This window comes from Hippopotamus amphibius, chromosome X (genome assembly GCF_030028045.1).
Source record: "Hippopotamus amphibius kiboko isolate mHipAmp2 chromosome X, mHipAmp2.hap2, whole genome shotgun sequence".
Lineage (NCBI taxonomy): Eukaryota > Metazoa > Chordata > Mammalia > Artiodactyla > Hippopotamidae > Hippopotamus > Hippopotamus amphibius.
This window is the reverse complement of record NC_080203.1, coordinates 103,114,161-103,132,998: the sequence shown is the minus strand read 5'-3', so window position 1 is coordinate 103,132,998 and position 18,838 is coordinate 103,114,161. Positions and strand designations below refer to the sequence as shown.

The 18,838-nt window shown below is 38.8% G+C and overlaps 1 protein-coding gene across 1 annotated transcript; it reads right to left on the bottom strand.

The window, feature by feature from the left end:
• Positions 1-7,563: 7,563 nt before the first annotated feature.
• DYNLT3 (dynein light chain Tctex-type 3) lies at positions 7,564-17,242 on the bottom strand. The gene is made up of 5 exons (XM_057719129.1): positions 17,137-17,242; positions 14,635-14,676; positions 10,701-10,824; positions 9,980-10,057; positions 7,564-9,679 (listed from the first exon to the last, which is right to left on the bottom strand). The coding sequence occupies exons 1-5, from the start codon at positions 17,164-17,166 to the stop codon at positions 9,603-9,605; spliced, it is 351 nt and encodes a 116-aa protein (XP_057575112.1). The 5' UTR covers positions 17,167-17,242; the 3' UTR covers positions 7,564-9,602.
• Between the last annotated feature and the right edge of the window lie 1,596 nt (positions 17,243-18,838).

Here is an 18,838-nt window from a genome sequence, read left to right as displayed (position 1 = left end):
AAAATCCCAAAGGCATTATTTTTTTTATTATTACTGTTGCCTAAAAAGAGCAATGTGCAGAATAATATATATTATATACAGTTTTCCAATAATACGTGCATATATGTATATAAATGTGGAGAAACCCCTAGACTCATACATCAAAACGACAGCAGTTATTACCTCCTGTTACCCTTGGGAGTGGATGGCTCCCAAGGGTAACAGGAGATGGGAGACTAAATGGGGACAAGACGGAGAGCAAGGGGCTTGTTAAGCTTTTGTTATATGAAAAAGCTTTGCATAAAAAATGCATTCACGTACTATGTAATTTAAATTAGGTTTTTGAAAGTAATGTATAATTGTTTAACTGTTTCTAACCATATACTACATAAAATGAAATGTGATACTTTCCCTTTTCTCCATATTTTATTTATCTCTTCCCGTATTGGTGGACATTTTAGTGTTTTTTTTTTTAATTTGCTTTTACAAACAGTATTGCAAGGAAAATTCTTATTTGTCTTTATCCATTCATGTTATTATTTCTGTTGTATAGATCTTAAGAACTGTAATCATGGGATATAACACTTAAAAAATTGACAGATGTTGCCAAAGTGCCCTCCAAAAAGAGCATACTAGTGATTTCACAGAACAGTAGTTCTGTGGTAACTCCCTAGTTCATATTATCAAAGTTGCAACAATAATAACTGCTCCCAGACATACTGCGTTGGCCTTAAAGCCAGACAATAGCTGACTTAATTTCCTTGCCCTTGCCTGTGGACCATTTGTGGAACAATCGCAGTGCCTGACCACATCAGGCAAACGGTGGAAGAGACTGGGATAGGGTGGGAGGGGAAGGTAGAGGCTGGTAGACCATGAAATTGAGACAAACTAATGACCCATGGACCATATTAACCCACAGATATGTCTTCTTTGGCCTGTACAATGTTAGGCTACACAGTGTTTTTTTAAAAAATCAGAATCAGTGCCAAGTGTTACGGGAGCAAGTGCTTAATCCCACTCACGTGCCCTTTCATAGAGTTCTCCATGTGGAGAATCAATTCACATAACATCCCTGATCTTTTTTCACTCTCTCACTCATTCCTGCCTTGGGAAGTGAAGTGGCTTCTTCTTACCTTCCTCTTTGTTGATTCATCAAGAGAGAATATGTTGCTGCTTATGACTGGGTGGTAACTCTAATTCTGGGGGGTCAATATTAAAAAGATCAGTTTCCCTCAGTCCCATTCTCCAACAGAAAGGTGATTTTTTTTAATTAAAAAAATTTTTAATTGAAGTATAGTTGATTTACAAAGTTGTGTTAGTTTCTGGTGTACAGCAAAGTGATTCAGTTATACATATACATATACATATATTTTATATATATATATTCTTTTTCATAGTCTTTTCCACTATGGTTTATTACAGGATATTGAGTAGAGTTCCCTGTGCTATACAGTAGGACCTTATTGTTTATCTATTTTATACGTAGTAGTTTGTATCTGTTAATCCAAACTCCTAATTTATCCCTCCCCCGCCCTTTTTCCCCTTTGATAACTATGTTTGTTTTCTATGTCTGTAAGTCTGTTTCTGTTTTGTAAATAAATTCATTTGTATCACATTTTAGATTCCATATATAAATGATATCATATGCTATTTGTCTTTCTCAGAAAGGTGATACTTTGATTTTAATCCGTATTTCTCCTTGTCTCTTAATTTGTTCAGAACTCAGGCAGGGCAGAGGTGTATTATTTATGAGACCCCTAGGTCCAAACACCAATGTTGAAAAGTACTGAGGTTTTGAAATTGAGAGACTTCACACCATATTTCTGAATTTCTTACAAAACTGGAAGATTAGGGAACCCTGAGACCTTGTTTCTAACACGTCACAGTCCTCAATATTCCCTACTGTTTTTCTGATACTTAATTTGAGTCATTGACATTCAGTGTCATGTGATCATAGTTGTATTAAATAAAATGACCACCCAAAGATATCCACATCCTGACCCTCACACGTGTAAATGTGTTACATGGCAAAAGGACTTTGCAGGTGTGCTTAGGTTAAAGACCTTGGGATGGGAGATTATCCTGGGTGGGCCCAATGCAATCACAAGGGTCCTAATAAGGGAAAGACAGAGGCAGGAGGCTCAGAGTCAAAGGAGGAGATGACAGAAGCAGAGGTCAGAGAGGAGAAAGTCTTGATATTGCTACACTTCTGGCTCTGAAGATGGAACCACTAACCAAGAAATGTAGGAGCCTCTAGAAGCTAGAAAAGGCAAGAAAACGGATGCCCACCCAGAGCCTCCAGAAGGAATGCAGCCCTGCTTAAACTTTGACGTTAGTCCAGTAAGACTACTGTGGAGTTTTGACCTCTAGAACTTACTGTAAGAGACTAAATTCACGTTGTTTCAGGCCACAAAGTTTAAGCAGCAATAGGGAACTGATACAAAAGGTAACAAGAAAGTAACGTATTTCTTTTTTTTTAATTGAAATATAGTTGATTTACAATGTCGTGTTAATTCTGCACAGCAAAGTGACTCAGTTATGCATTTATATACATTCTCTTTTATATTCTTTTCCATTATGGTGTATCACAGGATATTGAATAGAGTTCCCTGTGCTAGACAGTAGGACCTTGTTGTTTATCCACTCTATATGTAATAGTTTGCTTCTACGAACCCCAAACTCCCACCCTATCCCTCCCCCACCGCCTCTCCCCCTTGGCAGACAGAAGTCTGTTCACTATGTCTGTGAGTCCGTTTCTGTTTTGTAGGTAGGTTCATTTGTGTCATATTTTAGATTCCACATATGAGTGATATCATATGGTTATTTGTCTTTCTCTTTCTGACTGGAAAGTAAAGTATTTCTTATATCCATATATATCCCAAGCAGGTAAATAGAAACTAGATCAAGTTGGCTATCTATTTCGGTAATTACGTGAGAGGATTTCTTTGTGAAAGGGTAGTGGGCATTGTTGGTTACTTAGCATCCAACAGTCATCTCACCTTTCATACCATGTGACCCAGCAATTACATTCGTAGGCATAAACCCGAGAGAGATGAAAACATATGTCCACACAGAAACTTGTTCACAAATGTTCACAGCAGCATTTTTCATAATGGTGAAAAATGAAAAATAATCCAAATGTCCATTGACTGATAAATGGATAAATAACTGTAAAAAGTACCCTCATTTTCATTGAAATATTTAGCCTTCTTTCATATCTCTGACATACTTTAGGGAAAGCTAACACTTCTTTGGTCTAAGAGTAATTCTGTCCTTGCTACAATGAATCATTCAGGAGCTCAAATTTAAGAGAGTCAATGCATAAAATTTTCCAGATTAAGAGATCGACTCATTACAGAAGAGCTTGGCTATTCTGGCAACTCACTTTTTCTCTTTTATTCTTTCTCTATCCAGTGGTGTATCATGGGTAGTGGTGGGAGTGGTCTTCCCTGGGTGCAAGCAATAAGAGGGCACATTGTTTGTAGAGAATTTATAGACAATAAAACCAACCAGAAGTTGATCTGCTTTTTTCAATGTTTTTTACTATGAAATTGTCTTTATTTCACCTTCATTTTTTAATTGAAAATTTTATTGATATCATTATAAATTCATCTACAGTCATGAGATACAATAGAGATAAATCTCCTATATCCTTTTCCCAATTTCCCCCAATGGGAACATTTTGCAAACCCCTACTACAATATCACAACTAGGATACTGACATTAACAAATCCGCCCACCTTATTCAGATTTCCCCAATTTTACTTGTATTCATTTGTGTGTATTTAGTTCTACACAATTTTATAATGTGTAAGTTTGTGTATCCACCACCACAGCCAAGATAATGAACAGTTCCGATACCACAAGGATTCTTCCTGTTGGCCTTTTATAACCACATCCACCTCCCTCCTGCCCCCTTCCCCCTCCCCCCTGCCCTATCTCTAACCTCTGGCATCCACTAACCTGTTTGCCATTTTTTAAACCTTTGTTTCAAAAATGTTGTATAGATGGAATCACACGGTATTCTTTTAGGATTGGCTTTTTCACTCAGCATAATTCTCTGGAGATTCATGAGTTCTTATGTGTGTGTTTTCTGAGTAATAGTTCACGTATGTACCACAGTGTGTTAAACCATTCACCCATTGAAGGACAAAAGTGCTTTCTAGTCTTTTGCTATTACTAAAAATGCTGCTATGAACATTCACGTACAGCTTTTTGTTCTGTTTTTTATCACCCTATGCTGGTGATTCTAAGCCATCTACCAGACCATGCCCATCAACCTGCTCCCTGCACCACTCTCTCTGCCACATTTGCTGCTGACACCATTCTCAACACTCGTGCTGGTGTTACTGGTATTGGAAGTTTGGTCTGTCTTCCCTGGATTGCAGGGTGGTAGTGAGAGGAGAGGGCAGCTGTGATGACAGTTCTGCTAATAAGAAAACTTGGATGAATCCTTGACAAGACTTTTGCTTTTCATATGTGTAAATACAACTGATTCACTTTGTTGTACAGCAAAAACTGGCACAACAGTGTAAAGCAATTATAATCCAATAAAGAGCTTAAAAAATAAAAAATAAATTAAAAAAAAAGACTTCTGCTTTTCATCTGCTCCCTTTTCTTCCTATTGAATAATGCTCTCCTTACTTTCTGATCCAAAATTCAGAGAACTATTGATACTTTGCTTGGCTTAATGTATCCCAGCCACTTTATGGATTAAAAATCAATCTATGGATAAATCATCATTGGGTCAGGTGCTCATGCCTCGTGCAATATGTAGCCATTCCTGGGTAAAGAACATCTACGTCCCCAAACTATGGGGCAGGGTCATTTTATCTGTGGACTGTGCAATTTTGTGTGTGTGATATTTCTAACAGGTGGCATTGAATGGGTGACTGCCATGTCCAGTACACATGGATGATTCCCTAGATAGAGTCCATCTTAGCCACAAAAAAGCAAAAATCAGTAAATAACAAAATGTTAACCTTTTTATAATAACGTTCTTTAAACTAAGGTTGTAAAATGAACTCCAAGATACTAAGATATAAAATTATCTGTAAACTAGTGAAAAGTTAGGTGATATACATCACAAAAGGAATGCTTTAGTTTTGGAAAAGTTGATTTGTAGCCCTTTTCTTTTAATAAGGAGAGTACAGGTCTGGTTTACTGGTAAGGTCTCTGAGTCCAAGATAATAAAACATAACATATAAAAGTGCTTTGTGTTCCATTGTTTATAACTGAGAACAATAAAAAGAAAAACAAGTTCTCAAATTATTAAGGTATAATTTTGTAAGTGGCTAGGAAACACCTCTTACAGGGGTCGACAAACTCCAGCCTGACCTCTTTTTGTAAATAGTTTTATTGGACCACAGTCATGCCCATCCATTTACACACTGTCTTGGGCAGTTTTCACACTACAACAGCATACTTGAGTAGTTGCAAAGCCCTTTGATGTCTCAGATATTTACTTTTTGGCCCTTTACAGAACAAGTTCGCTTTAATTTAATTGAGACCACTACACTAATCCTGATCATTTTGGGTGGTATTCTATATGAGCATTAACTGTGAAACCCTATGTTAGCTCATGCAGCTTACTCCAAATTCCTAGCCTACAAAATTAAAGGTTAAGGAAAGGTCAATACATGACATAATCGATTAATTTTCATGGAGATTTTCTCCATAAGGCATTACAGGGATGAAAATAAAACTTTCATTAAGTAATAATACTGCCTCATATGAAACTCTGCTCTGAGAAACCCAGATTGAAATATCTCAAGTTAGAAGCGGGCATACATAAAAATATCTAAAAAGACAAAGCATACAGTAAAATAAAAAGGTTTATTTTGGCATGAAGAAAGTTGAATGTACATTACTGGATAAGTCCAGGCCTCAAATTCCCTGACCTGGTTAGGCAGAACTGCCTAACCAAGAAACTTCCCCATATAGTCTTCACCTTTAAAGCATCCCAGAGTGGTGGTAGTTGCCCACGTTTTATGTCCTATAAGGAAGAAACATATCATCCCAGTGGTGCTGCGAGTGTCAAAGTTCCAGCTTCATCTCTGAGATCCTTAGAAACCATTTTGGGAAGAGACACTCTTCATGAAGAAATTAGGAACCATTTCTAATTAGCCCGGGATTGTCAATATATCCTACATATCCAAAGATGACATGGAATGACATTGAATGGAACCACAGTGAGAAATATGGGATCTGCAGTTACACATGGTGGGCTAGAATCTCCTGGACCACTGAGGTTAATGTATATTGATGGTGGCTAGCTAAATCTTGTAAGGGCTGAACGCTTAAGATCTTTCTGCAGGGAATTTAGTGAATATGCAGGGGTCAATTTTACTGAATTATTAGACATTGAAACTATAAGCCTCTTTAGCCACAAACATAGGTCCACCTTCTAGATTATAAAACAAGTTCCCCTTGGGTAGAGTCTAGCACCTGAGGTGAAATTTTCAATTCATCTCTCAAACTTTGCTTTGGTGTCTGCTATACAAAAGACCTAGTTGCCCTACCACACACACAAAAAAAAATCACAGATTTTTCTCCCACTTTTATCAAACTGTTATGAAGGACAGACAAGGTTTTTTACTCAAACTTGAAAAATATAATCCGCAGCATCGTAAGATTACCTTAAAAATGTGGTGATGATTGTAGGTGGTGAAAATGCTTTCAGTGACTCATAATTAGATAACACCCAACTTGGAAAGAAGAGCAAAAACGTACTTTTTACCAGAGAAAATGTAATGAGATGTTGCCATCATTTAGGGCTGTATACTCACACTTTACAAACATAAAATTATAGCTTTACAAAAATCCGAGTTAGTACTTACATCTGAATACCCTAATTTTATATATTTAAAGTCCTTAATTAAAAAAACAAAACAGCAACAACTTGATTGGGCAAATAGGACAAAATTCCTTGCCAAAAAAATAGTTATTAAAAGCTAATAAACAGGACTTCCCTGGTGGCGCAGTGGTTAAGAATCCACCTGCCAATGCAGGGGACATGGGTTCGATCCCTGGGCCGGGAAGATCCCACATGCCACAGAGCAACTAAGCCCGTGCACCACAACTACTGAGCCTGCGCTCTAGAGCCCAGGAGCCACAACTATTGAGCCCACGTGCCACAACTACTGAAGCCCATGTGCCTAGAGTCTGTGCTCTGCAACAAGAAAAGCCACCACAATGAGGAGCCTGTGCACCACAAGGAATAGCCCCCACTCACCACAACTGGAGAAAGCCCATGTGCAGCAACGAAGACCCAACGAAGACCCAACGCAGCCAATAAATTAATTAATTAAATATTTTTTAAAAGCTAATAAATAGTTATAGAATATATTTATACTGCTTTTTAAAATAAATTCTTGTTAAAAATATTAAAAGGCATAAAATAGGAGCTGTTATTTATGTTGTAATGGTGAACACTGGGTTCAGGTTGCTATTTTAATGGCATTTATTCTGTACAGTGTATCTATGTGGCCCGACATTCATTTCTCTTCCTCATTCCTGTTATTTAGAATTTCATAAAGACAATGCCATTTCTTTACCTATTCAATGATCATCCAGAAGCAAACATACAGTGCAGGAGGATAATCTTTATTACATTTTAACTAGAAACAGAGAAGATAGCAAGTTCACGAGGTATTTTCATTATTATTCTTTTAAAATCAGGCTTCAATAACAATAATCAAAAGCGAGCCTTAACTGCACAGATATATTTTGGTCACTATTATAATCTTCAAGGGCACCAAAGCCAGCAACTTAAACTAACATAAAGGTAATGGCTGAAAATTTCTGACGTGCCCAAAATGTAGATCACTGCATTAAACTCTATCCTTGTATTTTCTTCCTCTTCTTCAACACTGAACAATTACTGTTACTCAGCAAGATATCAAACATGCACATGGCATTCCTGCAAGAATACCATCTTAATATTGTCAACACTAAGCTTTTCTTTCCCCTCAGAATTCAATGAATCACGGTTCCACTCCCTATGTGTATTAGTTAGTGTTAGTGGTAATATGCAAAACTGATTTTGTTTTCAAGGTTAAGTAGCAGGTTGACTTCGCATTTGGTGGCCAGCTGTGTACCCTATTTTTTCTCTTTTATTTTCTTAATAGATTTAACTACATTTCATAAGCCCTGAGATATTCAGTAACCTGCTAATGATTGTATTCTTTTAATTTACACTTTATTCCACTCAATTTGAACCTCGCATAAGTATTAAAAATTATTTACAGATGACTGTAGCTAAAGCAATGACAAAATTTACTGCTTGTATATTAGACTGCTAATAAGGCCTTTAACTAAGAGTTGCATATTTTATGCATTTTTTTTGCTTGCCAGGAGCAATTCTTAAAATTACATCTATAATTCTCTGTCAGCAATAAGTGCTTGTCATTTGCTTACTTCTACCTGGATAACCAGAGTCACTTTTTCCTCTCTTGTAAAACAACTCTTTCTTTTTTCTTTCCCAAACATAAATGTTAGCTGTCCAACTGAATTGGTACCAAAAGAAACAGAATTTGAACAGCATATTGATAACTATAATTAGCAGAGAACTAGCTCATAACAGACATTCAGTAAATGTTTGTTCCACATGGAATGAATGAATCGTAAGGCAGCTGTTAGAGTCATATACTTTTCATCATACACTGTAACTAATTTTGTTTAGCTAGGGAATTCAAGTTACCTGATTTAATTCGCCCTCAAATGTAAATCTAAGAATTTGAAATTTAAAAAACTGATTTAAGGGAATTCCCTGGCAGGCCAGTGGTTAGGACTCTATGCTTTCACTGCCGAGGGTGCGAGTTTAATCCCTGGTCAGGAAACTAATATCCCACAAGCCACGCGGTGTAGCAAAACAAAACAAAACAAAACAACCCAAGAAAACAAAACAAACAAAAAACCGATTTAACCATTCTCAGAAAAAGCAAACAAGTTAATAATAGTTGCTACTGTAATATTAGTTGATAGGAGAAAAAAGAATGGAATTGGGGATTCCCTGGCTGTCCAGTGGTTAGGACTCTGCGCTTTCACTGCCGAGGGCATGGGTTCAATCCCTGGTCGGGGAACTAAGAACCTGCAAGCCGCGTGGCACAGTCCAAAAAAAAAAAAAATGGAATGGGATTACTTTCCACTAAATCATATGTACAACTAAGTAAGAAGGAGAAATAATTAAGACGTATTAACTAATTATTATTTTCTCCACATTTATCCTTGCAGCTTTTTTGTCCATATATTTATCCCTGTTAACTTTTCTAGCTGAACAAAAATTTAATTATCTGAATGGATTTCCCCATCTCCTTAGGTGCATATTGTTAGTGAAAAGCTGGTGTAAATGTAAGACTGTATGTTCATGTCATGCCATATTTCTGCATTTGTTTTTTGCTAACATTAAGTGTTTCCTATTTCAATGATGCTGTATGGAATATGAGACAATCTGCCGACTTCCTACAAGATTGCTTGCTTGCACTACTCAGTTTTTGTTGATTGCTTTGAAGCATATTGCACACTTGTCATCTAGCACATGAATAAGTAACTGTTACTCTTTTTAGAAAGGATACACTGACAAATTCTTAAGTTAATGGCCTTGGCCGAACATTTTTAGCCTGCTACAGGACAATGGCAATGGCAAAGACGTTGACGATACAGTTCATGGTTCGGTTTTCCCATCTTACAGTACAGGTTCCTGAAAACACACAACAATAGGACTTTGAAATACCAGCAAAGCATCAAAATTACCAGGAAATATATATATATATATATACACACACACACATTTTTCATAGGTTTTAATATCATATTTCCTGCAATTTGTTAAATCTTCACATTTCCTATTTGTCTGATGGCATACTTGTCACTAGGTACAAAGCAATTCTGCTGATAAAATCTTGTGGGAATTTAGAGATAAATAAGGATTCGATAAGAAGTACACTATCTGACTTTGCTAGTAGTTGGATTTTGTCTGAATCAGGTTAAAGTCTCTTACCATCAGATGTGGTGTCCCAAAAACATGAGCTGGCTGTGTGAAAGCCATATGCACTCCTCTGGACCACTGCACAGGTCACTGAAAATAAAGTTGCAGAGTGAGAACACTTACAAAGGAAAAGATATCTAAGTTTGGAGCTCTAAAAGCTGTAAAAAATAACAGAAAACAAAGCATTCAGCAAGTGGATTGAAAAAAAACAAGCCTCTCATCTTGATTATTTACCATCATGATTTTGACCCCACTGGATCCAGTCTGTTTGTTGCCCAGTGCCATAACCAATGATGACTGTACTGCAGGAGAAATCTGGGCCAATTATGTGCCTTGTCCCATGGGCATAACTCAGACACAGAAACAAAGAGAATATTCCCCTTTACAATTATCATGTGGCACTTCACAATCCTACATCTACAGAGGCATGGAGCCACTGAAAGAAGACAGTAGGGCTGAGGGAGTTTCAGTGAAGATAACCGATGCAAATGTAAAAGATGATGCTACCAAGACAAGTAGATGGTTGGCAGGAGCTCAAACTGCTTTTGAGCAGTGAAAGATCTCCATCTTTTAGTATTACCACAGATTATTTTTGGGTGAATAAGCCAGAAGTCCTTCACTCCCTATTAGTATCCAACTTAAGTGTCTATCATTCATTTACATTCTCTAAATTCAGAGAAAAACCACAGAGACAAAGGTGAGGAAACTAGTGAGGAAGGATGCCGATACTTACCAATATACTTATAAGCTTTTCCCAGCTTAACCAGATGTGCTAGGGATTGTTCCACAATGCTTGCAGTCCATTGGTTGATGTTGTTCTGATTATAATCTTCACCTCCCAAGACTCCATCTATACACTAAAAGGGCAGAGGACAATTAAACAAATTATATATATATATCACAGCAAAAGATTTATTCAAAACATAAAATACACTTATCACCCAATAAGATACCTTAGAAAATATACATCTGGTAAATATGTATTATGCATTGTCTCTAACTGTTGTAGAATTTTCAAAGCATTTCTGCATGCATGATCTCACTCTATGAGATGTTATGGGCCATATAAAGATAAATGTGGAGATGGCCTCTATTGTACTTAACAGTCTAGCAGAGAAGCTAATAAAAGAACTCTACAACACAAGGAAGACTAATCAAGCGTGATAAGTCATGTCATAAAAGGATTATGGGGGGTGGAGATTTTAAAAGGGTGAAATATCAATTGGTTAAAGAATGGCTTTGAAACAGCTGGAATTTGAACTAGGTTGCAGATGCGAGAAGCAAAGGATGAGACCAGTTGGAAAATGTATTTCTCATGTACAATAATTATATCCTCATTCATATTATGTAACTGCTTAGCTATCAAACAACAAGCACACCTGCCACTAAAAGTAATCATCAACAAACACTACTTTTCAGGCGCTCTAGAAAGAGAAAGTTAAATAATTTTCCACAGTGTTTACTTGCATCCACTTCCGATACGTGATTAAGAGCACTGGTTTAGTAACACAGTCTTGGGTTTTAAGGTCACCTCTGCCACCCCTATGACCTTTTGCAAGTGACAATCTTTTGAAACCCCTATTTTCCTAATCCTTAAATTAGAGATAACAGCCTCATCTTATCAAGTTGTTGTGAGGATGGGGTGAGATAAGGAAAGCTGTGTGCTCAAACACAGTGACTGCCACAGAGTAAACACATAAGTAATGAGAGATATTATCACTATCGTTATTGCTATTTTATTTTTTCCAGTCTTATTGAGATATAACTGACATACAATATTATGTAAGTTTAAGGTGTATAATGTGACGGTCTGACACACGTTATACTGTGAAATGATTGCCACAATAAGGTTAGTTAAAACATTCCCTTCCTCACATTTTGTGTGTGTGTATGTGTGTGTGTTGAGAACATTTACGATCTACTTGCAGCAGCCTTCGAGTATACAATACAGTACTGTTAACTATGGTTACCATAGTATATTAGATCCTCAGAACTTACTCATCTTATAACTAGAAGTTTGTACCCTTTGACCGACATTTTCCCAACCCCACGACAACCACCATTCTACTGTTTCTATGAGTTTGTTTTTTTTAGATTCCACATATAAGTGAGATCATACAGTATTTGTCTTTCTATGACTTATTTTGCTGCTATTATTTTTTATTCAAGTGACAGAGCCTGGAGAGTAAAGCACTCATTCAATTCATTTATAGAATCCAGCTTAATAAGACAGACAGACACACACACATGCACATGTACAGCTTTCATTTACTATAATTGGACTATAGTAGAGGCACTAATATGGAATCTTAAGCTGGATAGTATAAAATCTTCACTAATCATAAAATGTAAAAAGAAAAACTAAATTTAGAGGGGTTGAAGAAAGTAACGTGGCTCAAATTATTCTCCTAGAATGTTCAGTAACGTGAAGAGTTAGGAGGGTCAGTGGCCCCAGGGTCACGGGGACAAAGATTTAATTCAGACTTTACCATTCCCAAGCTGACAGCCTTTGGGGAACCTCTTCCTCTCCCTAGACTGCTGTGCCTTAATGGAAAACTACGAGCCCTCCTCTCCTTTCAGATTATCTAATGTGACTCTTCAAGTTCTGCTCCAAACAAACATCAAGGGCCTGTGGAGCCCACTGTAAATAGCCCTGCTAATTACCATTAATTAACATTTAGCCTTCTTCATTACCACTTAACCAGGAGGCCCACTAGATAATGAGGTCTTTAACCTGCTCTGTATCCCCAGGGCCAAACTCAGAACTTGGCACGTAGCAGGCACTCAAAACATTGTTGTTTAAGTAATATTGGCTTTGATATACTCTCTGGGCTTCCTGAATCAAATATAGATTAAGCTCCAAGTTAATTCCATTTGTAACTCACTTTTTATATGAAAATTTGTGGGCAAATTCTATTACTGACAATAAATAAAACATGCATATCACTGATAAGTGAGTGGCTCGGAGACTTCAGCAGGAGAAATATGTTAGCATAGTAGCTCAGAGCAAGGACTCTAAGAAAATAAGGAGATCAGCAAAAGATAAGAAAAACAGAAATGTCTGCTCAAGTTGTATAACCATCTGGGAAGTGCTGAAATATTTTCAAATAGCCTTCTCTCTCTCTCTCTCTCACACACACACACACACACACACCCCTTTCTAATGCCTCAATGGCAAAGACAGTTGGCTCATGGGAAGAGAATGGGAGGAAAGAGGATAGACAGGTAGCTGAAAGCCACCTGCGGCAAACCTGAGATCTTTCAAGTCTCATATTTCATACGAAAATTTCAAATGAAGCTTGCTTTTGACTCCATAATGTGTCAGTTTGTTTGTACATGAAAATGGTGTTAAATTATTTATATTACTTAACTCCCTCTTGCAAATATGGAAGTAAAATTGATGCTCTAAAATGCACCCAGTGGCTTCTAGGATCACCTAGCCACCACTAAGTATGTGTATCGCATTTTAAGAAGCGTGACCCATGACCTCCATCCCTTCTTCCACCCCCGCCCCCACTGCCCTCATTTGTGCTTTTGCATTGCCAAGGTATCGAAAACATTTGCATTTTGGTTTAATAATGAAATATTCCTGGCTACAAAGTTCTAATACATGATTTTGAATTATTACAATATGGCAGGATTTTCCAGTGCCTATCCAGCTCTCTCAGACCACAGGTTGTACAAGACCAGCCCTGGGTGAGTTCTGGGTGAGCTCGTGCCCTAAACATTCAGGCAGGTAAGGCATCATCTCAGGATGGACTGAGGAGGTGCTCAGTGCCCAGAGGGCAAGCCAATCCCGCCAAGCTTAAAGGCAGGTGGGGCTTGCGAGGACACAGGCCCCAACTGCCATGCCCACAATACGAGCCTGCCTTCTGGGCCAGCTCATTTTTTTCTAGGATTTGGCACACTTAAAAATGACTCAGGACTATTAACAGTGTTCATGAGTACCTTACCCACAGTGTAGTCTGTATGTGATACCACTAGAATAATTAAAATTCCTCTGCCAACATTGATTCCCAAAGAGAACTCCTTGTCTATTTGCCTAACATGAGGACCAGATACCATATTTCAAATATTTTTCTGAATATTTTGACTTACCATCATATCAGTGTCTAAAAGATGTTAAGTGATTATTTTTCCAATTTTGTGTGTGTGTGCGTGCACACAGTCTTAACCATTGGACCACCAGGGAAGTCCCTATTTTTCCAATTACATTGGGCTAAAAAAAAGCATACAATAACCAAAGCAGATATTTCTACAGTATTTTATTTACTTGATATATATATATGTATATACTATAATTATATGTTTATTATACTATACATTTAATTTACCTATATACTTTTAGAGCATTAACATTTAAAATAATATTTGGCCCTATTGGAATAAAAGTTCTTTTATTCAAAGGACAGAGAGTAAATTTTAGAAAGCAGCAAACCAGTTTTCTAAATCAATACTTAAATATCCCTTTCAGGGTAAGCCCCAAGACGCCTGACAGCATACAACACAACAAACATAGAATCACCCCTATAAAAAATTAGCGAATAAACATTAAAAATCTTGTTTTAATACTAAGGTTTCTAACTTCGTGCTGTAAGTCAAAACACAGCTTTTTACAATTTCAAGCAATGCATCAATCTTCAAGATGAACAAGACATGAAACTCACCTCTTTAACAATATTATGGGCTTCATCGACATTGAAACCAACCTAAAGATCGAAAACAAAAGATAAAGTTGCTTTCAACACAGACTTCCTTTTCCTGGTAGCTACGATGCTACACAGAATACCCTAGGCTGGCCAAGACAGGTTTTAGTGAAGGAGACCATAGTGAAAAGGCGCACTAAGTCTACTGAGGCTACTAATTCCACCTTGATCACCTTTAAAATCGCAAAATGCTTTCCCCACCTACTTCCATGGAGATTTTGATCCATCAGTTCTGAGGCAGAGCCTGGGCAACTACGTTTTTTTAAAAAGTGCTTTATTCATATAACACTACTATACAAAATCATCAACAAGGACCTGCTGTATAGCACAGGGAACTCTACTCAATATTCTGTAATACCCTCTATGGGACAAGGATCTGAAAAAGAATCGATATATGTATATGTATAACTGAATCACTTTGCTGTACACTTGAAACTAACACAACATGGTAAATCAACTATACTCCAATATAAAATAAAAATTTTTTTAAATAGATATGGATGGCACAAGGGAAAAAAAGTGCTTTACTGGTGATTCTGATGAACACCTGAGATTGAGGATCAGTGTATTGTAAAGCTCAGGAAATAGGAGGTGGATATAAGGATGTGTTATCAGTACACAGGAAATGGTTGCAGCTAAGTGAGAATAAGGGGGACCATGAGAGAGGAATGCTGAGTAGATAAGTTTCAATTTTGTTTTTAACTTATGCTTGGCAAAAATGTGGCTTTCCTGAGTTAAAGGTTATGAAAATACTTGATCATTCCAAATGAATGTCACTTTATAATATATAAATAATATGTTAGACCTATACTCTATATAGACCTATAATATAACAGGTCTGGCAACTTAGTCTTTCCTGTGGAATGGCTTGATACAATCTTGAGTTAAAAGTAACCATTAAGGACAAGGAACTGTGCTAGAGTCAAGACCTCGGCTACGTGATAAAATTCCAATCCAAACCAAAACACTTCAGGTACTACATGATTTGTTTCTGTGGAGACATGCTTTTAGGTGCTTTATGACATCAGGGTATTTGTAAATCCCACTGTACAACAAAATAGTTCAAAAACTAAGTAAATTCTGAAAATAAGTATCATCTTGAGTACAGGTTTAAAATATTTTCAACTCATTTAATTACACCAGATAATTCCCCAACAACAAAGGAATAAAAATATCCTAAATAATCAGAAATATCATGAAAACAGATGTCACAGTTGCCCCTATTAAAATCATCATTTTACCTTCAAATAAAGCCCTTATCTATTTTCAAAAGTGGTCTACAAATTAAATGATGTCCATTCCACTTCAATTTGGAAGGTCATCAGATAATCAAGTTGTATTGGGTGGCCATGGTAACAAATGTAATGTTATTCATTTTAAAATACAGGTATTTAAAGGGTAGTACAGAACCCTCTTAGGAGTTAGGAGACTAGGGCTTGTTGGGGGATATGCCTTGAGGGTGAAATTGCTTGTGCTTCAATTTCTAAAATAAAATACTTTACCAGTGATCTTGAAGTGTGTATGCCACCTGCATCACAGAAGTAATGAATTTAAATGTGGTCTTAGCTTCTGCAGAAGCCCACATCCTAAAGATGAATGGTCCAGAAGCCCCTTCCTGGGGTCTACTGATACACCATTTTATGCTGCACGCCCACCACGTGCCAGCCTACTTTTATTTCCCGGCACCATTCACCTGTGGCTACCACTGCACAGAAAATGTCTTTGTCTATTCTGTCCTGTCACAGGTTATGCTGGGATCCAACAGGCCTCAGCCTCCTCGTGGTTACAGGGAAGCAAGAGTTGTAGTTGTGTAGTCAGAGGTCTGGGTTCAAATGGAGCATCTGTCATTCCTGGCAGTTCTAACTTTGGGCAAGTCACTTAGCCACCATGAAAGTCAGAGTCCCCCATCAGTAACAGGAAGATGACAACTGACATCACGGGGTTCTGGTGAGGTTTCGGGAAGCCTGAGTCAGTAAGCAAGGGCTCCTAATCCATAAAGCACCTCCTTCCAAACCACCCAGGCGAGAGTGCCCGGGAGCGGCTCTGGCCACAGGGCCTCCCTTGGCCGGGATGCGGCACCTGCTTTGGGGACACCAAGGGGCGGAGGAAGCAGCCAGGAAGACCGGTTCCCAAGGCCCGCCCTACAGACGGGCGGCTCCCGCCACCCCATCCCCACCCCACGCACCCGGAGTCAGGCCTTCCACCCCTCGGCCCCGACCCCACTGTCAGCTCCCAGCCTCCCCTGCTACCCCGACTCTCAGCCCACCCTCAGGGTCTCGGGGTGGGGGGCCGGGGACGGGCGGGGCGGATCCCGGGCCCTGAGGACAGGACCCGGGCTCGGAGGACGCTGCACGCCAACTCTCGGAGCCGACGGGTGCCGGGTGCCGGAAGACCACCCGGCCGAGACAAAGCGCCGCGGCGGGCGGGGGCGGGGGTCGCTCGCAGGCAGTGGAGGGGCGGTACCTCATCGCAGGGGCGATGATACTCCTCCATGGTGGCGCCGGCTTTCTTGCGGGGCGGAGCGATGGGCGGGCCTAGCTATGCGGCCGCGCACTGGCCTCGGGGAGGCTCGGCCCCCGTTGATGGCCCGGGGCGTTCCCCACGCAGGCCCCGCCTTTGCGTCGCAGTGGCATCACCTTCCTGCACCCCCCTCTCCCATCCCCCCCTCCACAAGGGTTCCCGCGACTGGAACCTTCTCTGTGTTGCCTCCAACCTTTCTGGAAACCAGGGTCGGGTGTTAAAGAGCTGGGATTTGTGCCCGTGTGGGTCAGATGGGGTGACCTAGTGTCAGTCTAAACTCCGCATTATTTATGAGCGCCCACTGCCCTGGTTATTTGCACATATTCGCGCATCATCATCCAGCAAATAAGTGTAGTGAATGAAATGGTGAACAAGCTGCTTTGATTTGTCTTCTTACTAGCTATGTCACTTGGAAAAATTAACCTCCCACAGCCGCAGTTTTCTCGTATGAAAACAAAATTACAGCTATTTCACGGTTGGTTGTGAGGATCAGATGAGATGCTGTATGTACTACAACTCCTGAAGTAGATGCTCTTACACCCCTCCTCCATGACTATGTAAAAAAAAAAAAAACTTTGATTCATAGGAGAGAAAGTACAAATATACTAAATCAAATTATAAATATTAGCAGAACGATTACATTTATTTAAAAATTACGAAGTTTCAGATAATCCTAGGATTTCTCATTTAAACCCATGACAACGCAGCAAGTTTGGTTCTGTTAGCATCATCCCATTGTTCAAGATGAAACTGAGGTACAGAGAGTTTAAGTAATTTGCCAAAGAACATGTATCCAGTAAGTAGTAGAAGAAGGATTTAAACTTAAGGAGGCTGATAGCAGCACCTAAGTTCTTAATCACTGTGTGTTTCCTATTGCTGCTGTAACAAATTATCATAAATGTAGTGGCTTAACGCAGCACAAATTTATTGTTTTACAGTGGTCAGAAATTTAAAATGAGTCTGCAGGACTGTGTTCCCTTTGGAGGCTTGAGAAGAGAATCCATTTCCTTGCCTTTTCCAGCTTCTAGAAGCTGCCCACCTTTCAATGGCACAAGTGTCAAATAATCTGGGGACCATGCTTTAAAACCACCATAGCTTTATTAGTTAGTATCCTGATTGCAAGTAATAGAAGATTCAAGTACAATGAGCTGAAATACTAAGATTTGTTTTCTGGCATAGCCGGAGAGGTAGAGATGTTCCAGATTGGTTCACTTGCTGAACAACTTTTTTGGGGTCTCTGTGCTTTCCATCTTTCAATTCTACTATTCTCAGCATATCAGCAATATTTCGTTATGTCCACACATGGCTGCAGCAGTTCAAGTATCACAAGGAATGAAGGTATCACATCCAATGAAGAAAACGGCCATTGATTTGGGTTGATCAGTTTTTCTTAGGAAGGCAAATCTTTCCTTGGCGTCCCCTGGAGTCTTCTCCTCAGGCCCCTCCTATTTGCCTACATTGGGTCATGTGGTATCCCCCTTGGCAAAACCTATGGGAAAACACATGTTTGGTATTTTCATCTTCTATGGTGAAAAGTGAGTGCTACTAAAAAGAAAGAAGGGATATGAAATAATCGTTGGTAGGAAAGTCCTTACCAACTGTTCTCATGCTGTGGTCCATATATAAAAGATAGTAGTATTTGCGT